General features: G+C 38.4%; 1 protein-coding gene across 2 annotated transcripts in view; it reads left to right on the plus strand.

Moving 5' to 3' along the window:
- The window catches only part of ZNF589 (zinc finger protein 589), a 50,205-nt gene that overhangs the window by 15,920 nt on the left and 16,474 nt on the right, over positions 1–17,811 (plus strand). For both annotated transcript variants that reach the window (XM_063113982.1, XM_063113983.1), the window contains exon 3: positions 14,954–15,080. In XM_063113982.1, the coding sequence (XP_062970052.1) occupies positions 14,954–15,080 (127 nt within the window). The remainder of the gene's footprint in view (positions 1–14,953; positions 15,081–17,811) is intronic.

Here is a 17,811-nt window from a genome sequence, read left to right on the forward strand (position 1 = left end):
CCTTCAGTGAGGTTTTATACATTTGAAATATATATTTTGTATATTCTGCATTCCATCCTGGAATTGCCTGACCTCCTCAGTGATTTTTAAAATTTGAACACATTAAGGTTCACTCTTCGTGCTATATGGTTCTGTGGATTTTGACCAATGCATTGTGTCATGTATCCACCACTACTTTTATACAGAAACAGTTTACTGCTCTAAAAAAAAATTCTGTGTTTCACCAGCCAGCACTCTGCCCTCCTTAAACTCCTGACAACCACTGATCTGTTTACTGTCTCTATATTTTTGCCTTTTTCGGAAATGTCATACACATGGCACCATATAGTACATAGCCCTTTCAGACTGGTTTCTTTCAGCTAGCAATGTATATATGTATTTAAGATCTTTTGAGGGCCGGCCTGTGGCTCACTTGGAAGAGTGTGGTGCTGATAACAACAAAAACACGGGTTCGGATCCCTATATAGGGATGGCCAGTCAGATCACTTGGGAGAATGTGGTGCTGACAACACCAAGTCAAGGGTTAAGATACCCTTACCAGTCATCTTAAAAAAAAAAAAAAGATCTTTTGTGTCTTTGCATGGCTTGATAATTCGTTCCTTTCTGTTGCTCATAGTGTTCCATTGTATTAGATGTATCACAGTTTGTTTATTCTTTCATCTATTGAAGGACATCTTAATTGTTCTAGCTTTTAGGGATTATGAATAAAGCTTCTGTAAACATTTGCATGCAGGTTTTTTATGTGGGCATACATCTTCAGATTAATAGGGTAAATACCTAGGAGCTTGATTGCTGGATTGTGTAGCATTATATTCAACTTTGTAAGAAACTGGCAAACTGTCTTCCAAAGTGGCTGTATCATTTTGTATTCGTATCAGTGATGAATATGAATTCCTGTTGTTCTGCATCCTTCTCAATAATTGATATTGTCAGTTTTTTGGATTTTATTCATTCTTATAGGTGTGACGTGGTATCTCATTGTTGTTTTTATTTTTCATTTCCCTGATGACAATTGATGTTGAGCATTTTTTTTTTCTGGTGGCTGGCATGTACAGGGATCTGAACCCTTGACCCTGGTGTTATCAGCACCATGCTCTCCCAAGTGAGCTCACTGGCTACCACCCTTCCCCTTTTTATATATTCTTATTTACCATCTGCATATTTTCTTTGCTGTGGAGTCTGTTCAGATCTTTAGCCCATTTTTAATTTGATAGTTTTTTTTAATTGTTGACTTTTAAGCATTCTTTGTATATTTTGGATACAAGTTCTTTATCAGGTATGTGTTTTGTAAACATTTCCTCCCAGTCTGTGGTTTGTCCTTTCATTTTCTTAACAGCGTCTTTTGCAGAGCAAAAGTTTTTAATTTTAATTAAGTCCAACTTATCAATTTTTTTCTTTCATGTATCATGCTTTTAGTGTTGTATCTAAAAACTTATCACCAAACTCAAGGTCATGTAGGCTTTTTCTGTTTACTTCTAGAAGTTTATAGTTTTGTATTTTACATTTAGGTCTGTAATCTTTATTGAGTTAATTTTTGTGAAAAGTAGCGGGTCTGTGCTTAGGTTTATTTTTTTGCATATGGCTATTCAGTTGTCCTAGTACCATTTGTAGAAAAGATGATCCTGTCTCCACTGAATTGCCTTTATGCCTTTGTCAAAAATCAGTTTACCATGTTTGTGTCAGTCTGTTTCTGGTTTCTTTGTTCTGTTCCACTGATCTGCTTGTCTACACTTTTGCCAATACCAGCCTGTCTTGATTAATATAGTTTTATGATAAATCTTGAAATTGGATAATATGAATCTTCTAACTTTGTTCTTCAGTATTATGTTGGCTATTCTAGGTCTTTTGCCTTCCCATGTAACCTCTAGAATCAGTTTATTGATATCTACAAAATAGCTTGCTGAGATCTTGATTGGGATTGCACTGAATCTGTAGATCAAGATGGGGAGAACTGATATAACAATATTGAGTCTTCCTGTCCATGAAAAAAAAAAAAAAGGAATATCTCTCCTTTTGTTTAGATCTTCTCTGATTTCTTTTAGAGAAGTTACAAAAAGTGTTTTGTAGTTTTTCACATATAGATCATGTACTTGTTTTGTTAGATTTGTACCTAAGTAGTTAATTTTTTTGGTGATTTTACTAATGGTGTGTGTATGGGCGTGTGTGTGTGTGTGTGTGTGTGTGTGTGTGTGTGTGTGTATACATATATGTATATGTATATGTATATTTAATTAAAAATCTTAATTGTTCCTTGTTGGTATATAGAGAGCAGTTGACATTTACTTGTTGACCTTGTATCTTGTAACCTTGCTATACTCACTTATTAATCACAGAAGTTGAGGAGCCGAGGGTAGCCCCCTCCACCTGGAAGCAGGCTAGGAAGATGGTATGCCTAGGGTCCTAGGCAGGAGCTGAGGGCAGCATCCCCCACCCAGAAGCAGGCAAGAAGCATGCCAAAAACAGTACTTCCACATGGGTGGCCCACCACAGCCACTGCCACAGCCATGGCTGCTACAAAAGTGGTTCAACGCCAGAGCAGTAGGCACAGCCACCACGAAGGTGGCCCGCCACATACTTGACTGCATTGGCACAAGGAGAGTCACCAGTGAAGACCAGAAAAAGGAGAGGACATCTCTCTCCTCAAAGCCCACTTCAGAGAAATAGAAGAAGCAGCTGTTCTACCAGATGACCAGACATCAATGTAGAGATACTAGAAATATGAAAACCCAAGAAAATACAACACCACCAAAGGAACACAGTAATTCTCAAATACCAGACCGTATAGAGCAGGAAGCCCTTGACATTACTGAAAAGGAATTCTGAGCAATAATCTTAAGGAAACTCAACTGAGATACGAGAAGACTCAGACAACCTAAAGGAAACAAGAAAAAATAAATCCAAGATATGAAGAATGAAATTTACAAAGAGATTAATACCTTAAAAAAGAATGTAGCAGAGCTCATGGAATTGAAAGATTCACTCAATAAAAACAAACAAACAAAAAAACGCAACTGAGGGCTTAAGCAGCAGGGTAGAATAAGTAGAAGAAAGAATTTCTGATCTTGAAGATAGTCTTTTCGAAATAACCCAAGTGGACAAAAAAAGGAAAATAGAATTTTAAAAAATGAGAAAATCTAAGAGAGCTAGGAGACAACCTTAAGCACAAAAACATTTGAATCATTGGTGTTCCAGAAGGGGAGGAGAAAGGAAAAGGCATGCAAAGCCTAATCAATGAAATAGTAACAGAGAACTTCAAAGGTATAGGGACAGACACTGACCTTCACATCCAGGAGGCTCAAGTATCCCCATACATATTCAATACAAAAGAAGCCCCTATAGGACACATTATAGTCAAACTGGCAAAGCTCAAAGACAAAGAGAGAATCTTTTTTTTTTTTTTTTAATTTTATTTTGTTGATATACAGTGTGGTTGATTATTGTGACCCGTTACCGAAACCTCCCTCCCTCCTCCCTCTCCTCCCTCCCACCCAACAATGTCCTTTCTCTTTGCTTGTCATATCAACTTCTAGGAATTGTAGTTGTTAAGTCTTCTCCCCCCCGCCCCGGTTTGTGTGTGTGTGTGTGTGTGTGTGTGTGAATTTATTTATTTATTTTTAGCTCCCACCAATAAGTGAGAACATGTGGTATTTCTCTTTCTGTGCCTGACTCGTATCACTTAATATAATTCTCTCAAGGTCCATCCATGTTGTTGCAAATGGCAGTATTTCATTTGTTTTTATAGCTGAGTAGTATTCCATTGTGTAGATATACCACATTTTCCGTATCCACTCATCTGATGATGGACATTTGGGCTGGTTCCAACTCTTCGCTATTGTAAAGAGTGCTGTGATGAACATTGGGGAACATGTACACCTTCGACTTGATGATTTCCATTCCTCTGGGTATATTCCCAGCAGTGGGATACCTGGGTTATATGGTTGATCTATCTGCAATTGTTTGAGGAACCTCCATACCATTTTCCATAGAGGCTGCACCATTTTGCAGTCCCACCAACAATGTATGAGAGTTCCTTTTTCTCTGCAACCTCGCCAGCATTTATCGTTCAGAGTCTTTTGGATTTTAGCCATCCTAACTGGGGTGAGATGGTATCTCAGTGTAGTTTTGATTTGCATTTCCCGGATGCTGAGTGATGTTGAGCATTTTTTCATATGTCTGTTGGCCATTTGTGTATCTTCCTTAGAGAAATGCCTACTTAGCTCTTTTGCCCATTTTTTAATTGGGTTGCTTGTTTTCTTCTTGTAAAGTTCTTTGAGTTCCTTGTATATTCTGGATATTAATCCTTTGTCAGATGTATATTTTGCAAATATTTTCTTCCACTCTGTTGGTTGTCTTTTAACTCTGTTAATTTTTTCTATGCTGTGCAGAAGCTCTTTAGTTTGATATAATCCCATTTGTTTATTTTTCCTTTGGTTGACCGTTCTTTTGGGGTCGTATTCATGAAGTCTGTGTCCAGTCCTATTTCCTGAAGTGTGTCTCCTATGTTTTCTTTAAGAAGTTTTATTGTTTCAGGGTGTATATTTAATTCTTTAATCCATTTTGAGTTGACTTTAGTGTATGGTGAAAGGTATGGGTCTAGTTTCATTCTCCTGCATATGGATATCCAGTTATCCCAGCACCATTTGCTAAAGAGGCAGTCTCTTCCCCAGTGTATAGGCCTGGTGCCTTTGTCAAAGATCAGATGGCTGTAGGTGTGTGGGTTGATTTCTGGATTCTCTATTCTATTCCATTGATCAGTGTGTCCGTTTTTATGCCAGTACCATACTGTTTTGGTTATTATAGCTTTGTAGTATAGTTTAAAGTCAGGTAGTGTTATGCCTCCAGCTTTATGATTTTTGCTCAGCGTTGCTTTGGCTATGCATGGTCTTTTGTTATTCCATATAAATGTCTGGATAGTTCTTTCTATTTCTGAGAAAAATGTCCTTGGAATTTTGAATGGGGATTGCATTGAATTTGTATATCACTTTGGGTAGTATGGACATTTTCACTATGTTGATTCTTCCAATCCAAGAGCATGGGATATCTTTCCATCTTCTTGTATCCTCTCTAATTTCTCTCAGCAGTGGTTTGTAATTCTCATTATAGAGATTTTTCACCTCCTTGGTTAAGTCAATTCCTAAGTATTTTATTTTTTTGGTGGCTATTGTAAATGGGCAGGCTTTCTTGATTTCTCTTTCTGCATGTTCACTATTGGAGAAAAGAAATGCTACTGATTCTCGCGTGTTGATTTTGTATCCTGCTACTGTGCTGAAATCATTTATCAATTCCAGCAGTTTTTTTGTAGAGGTTTTAGGCTGTTCGATATATAGGATCATGTCATCTGCAAACAGGGACAGTTTGACTTCATCTTTTCCAATCTGGATGCCCTTTATTTCCTTCTCTTCTCTGATTGCTCTGGCTAGTACTTCCAACACTATGTTGAATAGGAGTGGTGAGAGTGGGCATCCTTGTCTAGTTCCTGTTCTTAAAGGAAAAGCTTTCAGCTTTTCCCCATTCAGGATGATGTTGGCAGTGGGTTTGGCATATATGGCTTTAATTATGTTGAGGTACTTTCCCTCTATACCTAACTTATAGAGGGTCTTTGTCATGAATGAGTGCTGAAGTTTATCAAATGCTTTTTCAGCATCTACAGAGATGATCATATGGTCCTTGTGTTTGAGTTTATTAATATGGTGTATCACATTTATTGATTTGCGTATGTTGAACCAACCTTGCATCCCTGGGATGAATCCCACTTGATTGTGATGAATAATTTTTCGTATGTGTTGCTGTATTCTGTTTGCTAGTATTTTAGTGAGGATTTTTGCATCTATATTCATCAAGGATATCGGCCTGTAGTTTTCTTTTTTGGTTATATCTTTACCTGGTTTTGGTATCAGGATGATGTTTGCTTCATAGAATGAGTTTGGGAGATTTGCCTCCATTTCGATCTTTTGGAATAGTTTGTAAAGAATCGGTGTCAATTCCTCTTTGAATGTTTGCTAAAATTCTGCTGTGAATCCATCTGGTCCTGGGCTTTTCTTTGTTGGGAGCCTTCTGATAACAGCTTCAATCTCCTTTATTGTTATTGGTCTGTTCAAATTTTCTACGTCTTCATGGTTCAGTTTTGGGAGCTTGTGTGTGTCCAGAAATTTATCCATTTCCTCCAGATTTTCAAATTTGTTGGCGTATAGTTGTTTATAGTAGTCTCGAATGATTCCTTGTATTTCAGATGAATCAGTTGTAATATTGCCTTTTTCATTTCTAATTTTTGTTATTTGAGTCTTCTCTCTTCTTTTTTTTGTTAGCCATGCTAATGGTTTGTCAATTTTATTTATCTTTTCAAAAAACCAACTTTTTGATTCATTGATCTTTTGTATTGTTTTTCGGGTTTCCATTTCATTAAGTTCTGCTCTGATCTTAATGATTTCTTTCCGTCTGCTAACTTTAGGTTTGGATTGTTCTTGTTTTTCTAGTTCTTTAAGGTGAAGTGTTAGGTTGTTCTCTTGCCATCTTTCCATTTATCTGAGGTGAGCATTTAATGCAATAAATTTTCCCCTTAATAATGCTTTTGCAGTATCCCACAGGTTTTGGTATGATGTATGATTATTTTCATTAGTTTCAATAAATTTTTTGATTTCCTGCTTGATTTCTTCTTGGACCCATATGTCATTAAGTAGAAAGCTGTTTAATTTCCATGTGTTTGTATAGTTTCCAGAATTTCATTTGTTATTGATTTCTAATTTTAATCCATTGTGATCTGAGAAAATACATGTGATAATTCCAATATTTTTGAATTTGTTGAGACTTGAAATGTGACCTAAAATGTGATCTATCCTGGAGAATGATCCATGTGCTGATGAGAAGAATGAATATTCTGAGGTTGTTGGATGGAATGTTCTGTAGATATCTTCCAAGTCCAATTGGTCTAGAGTATTGTTTAGATCTTGTGTTTCTCTGCTGATTCTTTGCATAGATGATCTGTCCAATATTGACAATGGGGTGTTCAGGTCCCCTGCTATTATGGTATTAGTGTCTATTTCCTTCTTTAGGTCTAATAGAGTTTGTTTTATAAATCTGACTGCTCCAACATTGGGTGCGTACATAGTTATGATTGTTATGTCTTCTTGATGGATCAATTCTTTTATCATTACGTAGTGTCCCTCATTGTCTCTTTTTATGGTTTTTAGTTTAAAGTCTATTTTGTCCGATATAAGAATAGCTACGCCAGCTAGTTTTTCTTTTCTGTTTGCATGGTAAATCTTTTTCCATCCTTTCACTCTTAGTCTATGTGAGTCTTTATGGGTGAAGTGAGTCTCTTGTAGGCAGCATATAGTTGGGTCCTCTTTTTTAATCCAGTCAGCCAGTGTGTGTCTTTTGATTGGGGAATTTAAGCCTTTTACATTAAGAGTTGTCATTGAAAAGTGTTGATTTATTCCTAGCATTTTATTGATTATTGTTTGGTTGTCTTAGGTGTCTTTTGTTCCTTGCTTTCTGATTTACTGTTTGTTTTCTGTGTTTGTTGGTTCATTAGGTTGTAGATAGCCTTTTTGTTTGTATGTTTGTTTTCTCTTCATGAATACCATTTTTATTATGCTAGTGGGTTTAGATTTTTCTTGGGTTTTTATGGCAGTGGTATTTTTCAGGAACCAAACCCAGTACTCCCTTGCGAATTTCTTGTAAGAGTGGTCGTGTGGTGGTGAACTCCCGCAGTTTTTGTTTGTCTGAGAAATATACTATTTGCTGTTCATTTTGGAAGGATAGCCTTGCAGGGTAGAGTATTCTTGGCTGGCAATCTCTGTCTTTTAGTATTTTGAATATATCATCCCATTCCTTTCTGGCTTTTAGGGTTTGTGATGAAAAGTCTGATGTTAGCCTGATTGAGGCTCCCTAATAGGTGATTTGACACTTCTCTCTTGCAACTTTTAAGATTCTCTCTTTGTCTTTGAGTTTTGCCAATTTGACTATGACATGTCTTGGAGAAGACCTTTTTGGATTGAATATGTTTGGAGATCGTTGAGCTTCCTGGATCTGAAGATCTGTGATTTTTCCTATACCTGGGAAGTTTTCTGCCACTATTTTGTTGAATATGTTTTCAATGCAATCTCCTTTTTCCTCCCCTTCTGGAATACCCATGACTCAGATATTTGAGCGCTTAAGGTTGTCTGATATCTCTCTCAGATTTTCTTCAATGCCTTTGATTCTTTTTTCTTTTTTCTTTTTTTTTTTTGTCTGCTTGTGTTATTTCAAATAGCCCTTCTTCAATTTCAGAGATTCTCTCTTCAACTTCTGCAAGCCTGCTGGTTAAACTCTCCGTTGTGTTTTTTATTTCGTCGAATAACTTTTTCAGTTCGGCAGGTTCTGCTGCAATTTTTTTCAGGGCATTGACTCCTTTGTACATTTCCTCTTTCAAGTCCTGTGTACTTTTCCTCATTTCATCATGATGTCTAGCTGAGTTTTCTTGTATCTAATTCAGTTTCCTTAGAATTATCACTCGAAATTCCTTTTCAGTTATTTCAAGGGCTTCTTGTTCTATAGGATCTAGAGCTTGAGAGTTATTATCCTTTGTTGGTGTACTTTCTTGATTTTTCGTATTTCTGGTATATTTTCTTTGATGTTTATTCATTGTGGCAGGGGGTTCCACAGGTTTGACACTATTGACTGACTAAGATGTTACTGTGGTTGCCAATTTGGTATGGCTACCTCAGTGACTGCTCAGTTGGCCACTAGTGCCTTTTATGTGTGGTTGCCTCGGGTCTTGGGCCTCTCCAGGGAGCCACCTCTCTGGTCAGCTCGGACTCTGCCAGGCTGCTGGATGACGAGGTGGTACCGCAGGGTGTGTGGTCTCTGCTGAGCTTCCACCTCACGTGCTGGACTTCTTTCTGTTCTGTGCACTATGGCCCAGGCTTCTGGGATGTGCTGAGGCACCGCAGAGTGTGTGGTCTCTGCAGAGCTTCCCCTTGCCCTGCTGGATGTCTCCCTGCTCTGTGTGCGCTAGGCTAGGCTTGGGATGGAGCCGGGTTGCGGCGGTGAAGCCTACCTGCTGCTAGATTGTGTGGCGGCAGCCCCCCCACAGGGTGTGTGGACTCTACAGAGCTTCTATCTCCCCTGCTGGACATCTCTGTGCTCCGTACGCACTGGGCCGGGCTGCTGGATCCCGCAGCAGCAGTGTGGTCCCTGTGGAGTTCCCGCCTCCCCTGCCGGATGTCTCCCTGCTCCAAGTGCACTAGGCCAGGCTGGGAATGGAGCCAGGTGCCTGCGGTGAAGCCTACCTGCTGGATCACGCAGTGGCAGCCCCACAGAGTGTGTGGTTTCTGTGGAGCCTCCGCCTCCCCTGTGTGACGTCTCCCCACTCTGTGCGCACTCTGCTGGGCTGGGAATCAAGCCGGGTGGTGGAGGTGAAGCCTATCTGCCAGATCGTGCGATGGCAGCCCTGCAGGGCATGTGGTCTCCGTGGAGCTTCTGTCTTCCCCGCTGGACGTCTCCCCGCTCCATATGCACTTGATGGTACATTGATTTGTGGGAGAGAGTGACACTAGGGACCATCTATTCCACCATCTTGACTGGAAGTCCAAAGAGAGAATCTTAAAAGAAGCAAGAGAAAAGAATCAAGTCACCTATAAGGGAGCCACTATCAGACTAACAGTAGACTTCTCATCAGAAACTCTACAGGCCAGAAAATAGGATGATATATTCAAAATACTGAAAGAAAAAACTGCCAGCCAAGAATACTATACCCAGCAAGACTATCCTTCAGAAACGAGAGAAAAATAGTATATTTTCCAGACAAATAAAAACTGTGGAACTTCACCGCCACACAATCATCCCTACAAGTAATCTTCAAGGAAGCCCTGCATTTGGAGTCCGAAAGACAATAATCACTACCATGAATACACAAGAAAGAACAAAACCCACTGGTAGAACAAAAATGCAAATGAGAAAGAAAAAGAAACTAAATCTTATCACCACAAAAATGCATAAATGACAATGTAATAATGCCCCTGCTTTATTTCTGATTTTAGTAATTTTGGTCTTATCTCTTTTTTTCTTAGATCAGTCTAGATAAAGGTTTACAGATTTTGTTGATCTTTTTAAAGAATCAACTTTTGGTTTTGTTGATTTTCCCTATCGTTTTTTAATTCCTTGTTTCATATATTTCTGTTGTAATTTTTGTTATTTACTATTTATATTTGCTTTTGACTCAGTTTTCTCTTCTTTTTCTATTTTTTTAAGATAGAAGTTTATATTATTGATTTGAGATTTTTCTTATTTTTAATATGGGTGTTTACAAGTATAAATTTTCCTCTAAGCACCGCATGAGCCTTGCATCCTATAAATTTTGATATGTTGTACTTTGATTTTTATCTCAAAGTACTCTCTAATTTCCCTGTGATTTTTCTTTTTACACATTGTTTATTTAGGAGAGTGTTGTTTAATTTCTACAGTTTGTGAATTTCTAAATTTCCTTCTTATTGTGGTCAGAGAACATATTTTCTATTATCTTAGTCTTTTAAAATATATTAAGACTTGTTTTATGGCAAAAAAAAAAACACAGAAGTTTTTTTTTTTTCTTTTTTGTTGCTTCTTCAGGATTTCCTATGTCGACAGTCATGTGACCCATTAACAAAAACAGTTTTATTTCTCCTTTCCCAATCTGTATACATTTTCCTTTTTAAAAATTTTATCTTTTAAGTTCTATCATGAAGTTGCATACATTTTCTTTTTCTTGTCTTATTGTACTAGCTAGACTCCCAGTACATTGTTGAGTGGAAGTGGCAAGAGAGGAAATCCTTGCCTTATTTCCAATCATATGGGAAAAGCATCCAGTCTCTGGATGTTAGTTGTACATTTTTGTGTGATATTCTTTATCAAGTGAGGAGGTTCTGCTCTATTTCTTGTTTTCCAAGAGGCTTTTGTTCGTTTGTTTTTTTCTTAAAATCATGAATGGGTCTTGGATTTTGTCAAATACTTTTTCTGCATCAGTCGATATGATCATATGATTTTGCTTATTTAGCCTGTTGAAATGGTGATTGATTTCCAGCTTTGCAAACCTGTAATAAATCCCATTCAGTTGCAGTGGTCCTTTTTACATAGATGTATTAAATTTGCTCATATTTTGTTGAGGTTTTTGCATCTATGTTCGTAAGATATATTGATCTGTGGTTTCCATTTCTGATGTCTTTATCTGGTCTTAGTATTAGGCTAATGCTGTACTTGTACGATGGGTTAGGGAGTGTTCTCTTTGCTTCTATGTTCTGGAAGAGATGATGGAGGTCTTTTGTAGTACAAAAGTTTTAATTTTGGTGAAGTTCAGTTTATTGATTTTTGCATTTATGGTTCGTAGTTTTGGTGTCATGTCTAACTCTTTTCCTAGCACTAGGTCCTGAAGATGTTCTCCTCTATTTTCTTCTAAAAGCCCTATATTTAAATTATGATCCATTTTGAGTTAATTTTTTGTATAAATTGTAAGGTTTTAGATTGAGGTTAATTTTTTTTGCCTGTGATTGTCTAATTGTACCAGCTCCATTTATTGAAAAGACTCTTCTCCATTGGATTGCTTTTGCTTTGTCTAAAATCAACTTGGAGTATTTGCATTAGTCTCTTTCTGGGTTCTCAGTTCTTTTCCATTGGTCTCTGTGTCTGTTATTCTACCACTCCTATACTGCTTGATTATTGTAGTGATCAAATAGTAAGTAGTAAGCTTAGTATCAGGTAGAGTAATCCCTCTCACTTTATTCTTCTAGTTTGTTTGCCTTATTGTATATATTGTAGAATAAGCTTGTCTATTTCTACAAAAAAATCTTGTTGCAATGTTGCAGCAATATTGCAACAATAATATAGATTATTTTGGGAGGAATTGATATCTTTACTATGTTGTCTTCTCATCTATGAACATGGTATGTTTCTCTGTTCATTTAGATCTTCTTTAATTTCTTTCATCAGTGTTTTGTAGTTTTTTGCATACAGATCCTATACAAGTTTTGATAGATTTATGCTAGATACCTCATTTTTTTGGAGTAATTGCAAGTGGTATTATGTTTTTAATTTCAGTTTTTACATGGTCATTTCGGGTATATAGGAATATGATTGATTTTTGTGCGTTCATCTGGTATCTTTCAATCCTCCTGGACTCATTTATTAGTTCCGTGATCTTTTTTGGAGATTCCTTTGGATTTCCTCCATAGACAAACACATCATCTGTGAATAGGGAAAATTTATTTCTTCCTTACCAATCACTATGCTTTTTATTTGCTTTTCTTGCCTTATTACATTGGATAGAATATTTGATTAATTTTTGAGAACCAAAAATTGTTTCCTTATCTTTAAAATCACTTAAATATAAAATATTATATTGCTTAATTATAAAGCAAGTATTTACTGCATGTCAGGCATTGATCTAAATGCATTATATTTATTAAGTCATTTAATTTAACAACCCTGAAGTAGGTGTCTTTATCAAACCCATTTTATAGATATGAAACTAAGACAGAGAGGTTATATAAGTTGCCCAAAGTCACATATTTTATAAGTGGTGGAGCTGGGATTTGGAATTGTGCAGTCTGGCTCCATAGATTGGGGTCCTAATACATCCACTGTATAAAATGGTTAAGCTTCTCATGTTGTTGAGCCTTTCTTATGCTTCAGTGGAAGAAGCAGAGGGGGAATAGAAGTCAAGAGTGAAATGGAGAGGATGCTAGAACATGAGAGACACAAGGCTTGAGCAAGAGAAAGTATGAGACCCGAGATGTAAAAAAATAGGAGAAAGATTACTGAGAATATGAGAACCAGGATGTGCCAGAAGAAGGTCATGTAAAGCCTGAAAAGGACAGCAGCCCATACCACTGCCCCCTCAGGCCTTAGCTGCCTAATTCTGGGTCGCAGCTTGCTCTCTAGACATTTTGTCCTCCTTCTTAACACTGAACCACACAGCCTGAGCTGTCAGGCTATAGATTCACCATTCTTCCTAAAACTTCTTACATACCCAAGGATTTTGGTATCTGTACTTAGTTTCCTACTCCTAACTCAGCATTATTGTTATTCTTTACTCTTTCTGCCACTTCTGTATTTTATGCTGTGTTGTATGCTGGGTTTTAAATCTGTTTTAGAGTCCAGCTCTGAAGTGAGGATGCTAAGAATCTGTGTCTTGGTAATTTTGTGTTGTGCTTCTCCCAGCCTCTACTTTGATCTGATAAAAGCTTAATTAGTTTAGTTCAAGAGCCTGGAGTACACATCACTATCAGTCCATTTTCTGTTGCTCATTACAGAATACCTGAAACTGGGTAATTTTTAAAGAAGTTAAATTTATTTCTTACAGTTTTGGATGCCAGAAAATCCAAGGTTCAGGGGGCACATCTGGTAAGGGCCTTCTTCTGGGTGGGAACTCTCTACAGAGTCCCATGGTGAAGTAGGGAATCACATGACAAGGATCGGGAAGAGCATGTTCAAATGTTCTTCTTATAAAGCCACCAGTCCACACCCATGGTAACCCATTAAACCATTAAACCATTACTCCATAAATGGAGTCAAGCTCTTACATGAGCTTTGGAGGGGACAGACATTCAGCTCATAGCAATCACCAACTCCTAGAATGTCAAGAACCACTTAGAAGGTGGACTAGAAGACTGAAGTAGACCTGAGAATAGGAGGAGGAAGCAGAATCAGAAAAGAGACATTCAAGAGGATCAGAGACAGCTGGGAATAAAATGCAAGTGTTCCCCAAATTCCACAGAGTGAAGGAGCTTAGTAGTTAAAAATCTAGGGCAAGTTCAGAAATGTCATGGAAAACCCACAGGTCGAAGCAGGTGATAACTGAGCAAATAATGCTTGAGTTCACTAGAAGTAAGGCATTTGTGACTACCATGGTATCTGAGGGCAATGACATCTTTCAAGTGTAATTAAAGAGAGAAAATATCATTGAATACCCATTCTGATGAGAAGAGACTTGAAGATGAGAAAGCAAATGGTGTAGTTCTATTTGTAGAAAATTGAAGGAAGGTTTCTGAGACTTGGAAGAAAGAAACAAAAAGAGGTGAGGAGAGAGAACTGGTGCGGGATGGAAGGATAGAAGATAAAGTACTTAATATGAAAAGAATAAGGTCCTCAAACTGTGCAGGACTGTTTTCAGTTCTGTTATCTTGTTATTTGATTGGAGAAGTTTTCTGGGTCCTGGTTTCTTTTCTCTAAAATAAGAACTGTAACATCAGTCTTTTAATGTTGATATTGGAATATATTTTCATAAAATGTAAATATGTTCATTAAAAAATACCCTATAGTTTAAGGATTGAACTTCATTTATCTGGCAATGCCATTCTCAGGAATACTACTTGCCATTCTCCCTGCCAGCTATTTTATGTATTCAAATTATTGCTCTACACTTTGAGTAAGGGGTTGAGGGCTTTAGAAAAGGCACTGTTAAAACACATGTGATAGGGATTTTATAAATCTCATTTCTCAAGCAGAGAAATCTGTTTTAATCAGCATTCATAAATGCTCATTCTCCACTCGTGAACCTACCATGAGCACTCACATTTTTCTCTGTAGTCCAAGTTGCCTGTCATTTCTTCTCTAATCTTCATCGTCCCTTAATGCCCAATATAAGACTTGCCTCTATCCTGCTTTTCCTTATTTCTCCAGGCTGTCTTCCACTCTCCCTTCGAATTTCATCCATTATGAGTTTTCAGTTTATTTTTCTGAGCCCAGCATTCATATGTTTTCACATTGATTAAGAAGTCATTTTCCCAAGAAATTGTAAGTATTCCAGGGTGAAGAGTGTGTCTTGTTATCATTCGTGCCTCCTGCATATTTTAATACCAAGCCAAGTATGGAGTAATGCCCTGGATCCTGAAAACCATCAGATCCATTCCTTATGTAGCTAGATTCTCCAGGACCACCAGTTCCATTCTCCCTGTGAATACTAATAGTGACTTGATGAATATGAATTTATTGGTTGATTTAGGGACCAGTGACATTCGAGGATGTGGCTGTGGTTTTCACTGAGGCAGAGTGGAAGAGACTGAGCCTTGAGCAGAGGAACCTTTACAAAGAAGTGATGCTGGAGAATTTCAGGAATCTAGTCTCATTGGGTGAGGATGTGTTCTCTTCCTTGATTTTTCCATTCATATATTTTGTACCCAATATGCCAGCCAATGTTCTAAGCTCTTAGAACACATCAGTGAATTAAATAATAAAGCATTTCTTTTCTCAAGGAGCTTACATTCTAGTATAGGTAGACTGACAATATATAATAAGCAGCATATATAGATAAATTATATAAGTTAAAGGGTAGTAAGTGCTACATAACTAAAAATATGTTATAAGTAGAGAAGAATAAAGGGGATCTGGAGTACCAGGGTATGGAGGCAAGTGGCTAAATTTTTAAATTGGGTAGTCAGGGTAGGCCTCTGTGAGGAAGTACATTTGAGCAAGGGCTTGAAGGTGATAAGGAGTTAGATATGTGGATATGGTGGGAAGCAGATGAGGATAACCAGTGCTAAGGCCCCGAGACAGGAGCACACCTTCCTTTTTTGAGGAAAAGCAGGGAGGCCAATGTGATTGGACCAGAGACAGCAAGGAGGAGAGTAGTAAGAGAGGCCTTCTGTCACCTAGAGTTTTAAAAAGTTTAAAGTATAATGAAATCTGTCAGTTTTGTGTTTTGTAGACTATTGAGTATCATAAATCATATTTTTGTTTATTTATTTAAAAACTAAAACTCATTTATCTAGGTTGGTAAATACAAAATTATTCTGGATATTCCTGAGTTCTTGATAAGAGTATTTTCCAAGTTACAAATTTCTGTCAGGAGATTTTTCAAGGTTTTTCTTCATTTGGCATAGCTGAATTAAATAATTCTGATTTTTTTCTCTTTGTCTCTGCTTGGACCTATTTTGAACTGCTTTCATCTTATTTGAATTGGCCTTATTTTACTCTATTTGGTTTCTAACCTAGTTTCTTCACCTATTTCAGTGTAGATCTGTCCATTTACATTTGTTTTCACCTGGCCGGACTAATTTGGTCTTGTTTTTATCTTGTTTCATATGGTCTTGTTAATTCTCTATTTTTCTGTTCATTGATTCTGAAGAATATATTAAAATTTCCTTAAAGTAATCTGATTTAAATTAATCTTTTTTTTCTACCAGATCATATTGTACATGCTGTTCTGTACCTGCTTTTTATTTATTTATTTATTTAATTTTTTTTATTGGATCATAATTGATTATACATATTTTTGGGGTTCATCGTTGATGTATGTTGATCAAATCAATATTATTAGCATATATATTGTTACAAATTGTACTTATTCTTTATGCCCTTATCCAGTCACTACCCATCCCCCTCTTCCTCTCCCTTCCCACCTCTGAAAACCCTAGATTTCTTCTCTCCTTCTGAAAAAGTAACAGTTACTCTGTTGATTTGTTGCATAGATGGATTTGTCCAGTGCTGAGAGAGGTGTGTTCAGGTCCCCCACTATTATCATGGAGTAGGTGCCTCTTCTTGCACTCTGGAATGGGCTTTGTCGAGAGAGACATCCTCTTCTTTTCTTGGTCACCACTGGTGACTCTCCTGGTGTCAATGCACTTGAGTGGCTGGTGGGCCATCTGCATGGTGGTTGTGGTGTCTGGTGGCTTTTGTGGCAGCCTTGGCTATTGTGGTGGCTATGGTCACATGGAAGTGGTGTTTTTGGTGTTCTCTTTGCCTGGTTGTGGGAGAAGGGGTCTGTCTCTGGCTCCATGCCTCAGAATCCTGAATGGGTACCGTGGCAGTGGTGGCATGCCTGGATGCAGGAGGAACGATTGGTCCCTGGCTCCATCTGTTTTTATATTCTCAGATGTTGTTGCAGAGTAGTTGGGTGGGAGAGGGAGAGAGGAAGGGAGAAAGAAATAGGGTGGGAGAGGGGGGCATGGTTGAGGCCCACAGCAATCCTTTCATTCCTGCAGGGGAGACCAGGGGGCTTCCAGTGGTGGCTTGATCATTGCTGGGCTGAATGCAGATGTCAGGAGGGTGTGGCTCAAGCCCATGGCCCCCCCACTGCCCGGCTTGTGAGCCTGGGGCACTTCCTGCAGTGGCTCAGTGGTTGTCACTGGGCTGGGTTGTGGGTACCATGGGGGCGTGGCTGAGGCCCTCAGCACCCCACTGTCCCTGTTTGGGGGGCCCAGGGTGCTTCCTGAGGCAGCTGGGTGGTTGTTGCTGGGCTGGTTGTGGGAGTCGGGCATGGCTGAGGCCCACAGCCCTCACTCTGCCCTGGCTTGGGGGCCTGGGGGCTTCCGGTCCTTCTAGGTTTTATAGGTGTTCTTTGGTGAAGTGAGACCTTTACTAGTTAATATCAAACTTTTGCTTTTTTTTTTCCTTTCATTTCTGTGTTGGGTTATTTACTGTTTCCACTACTTAAACTGTGCACTGGAACTAATTTGTTGTCCTTCACTTACTTCTAAAATGGGGGAACTTCCTGTGGGGACCAGCACTTGAGCCCTGTAGTTGAGCTAAATTGCTGCTTTGCTGCTGATTCCCCGGGGAAGCCTTTTTGTGCAGCTCAGGTTTTAATGGTTGACTTTGTAGGTGCTTCTGGGTCTCGTGAGATCTGGTACACCTGGGTTGTGTAGAAACTCTGGTCTGGGCCTGAGACTTTCAGCAAACTGCTCCCACTGCAGTTCTATATTCCTGACCAGTCTCTACTGAGTGGTCCTGTGCTGATTGGGGAGCAGATCAGTTGTTCATGCTGTGCCCCAATGTTCTCCCAGTAGCCCTGTCTCCCTCACCACCTGCACTCGAAACACTTCCCATAGGATTGGTCATGCACTGGTTCCTTGCGATGACTGA

Source organism: Cynocephalus volans, chromosome 11, assembly GCF_027409185.1.
Source record: "Cynocephalus volans isolate mCynVol1 chromosome 11, mCynVol1.pri, whole genome shotgun sequence".
Classification (NCBI taxonomy): Eukaryota; Metazoa; Chordata; class Mammalia; order Dermoptera; family Cynocephalidae; genus Cynocephalus; species Cynocephalus volans.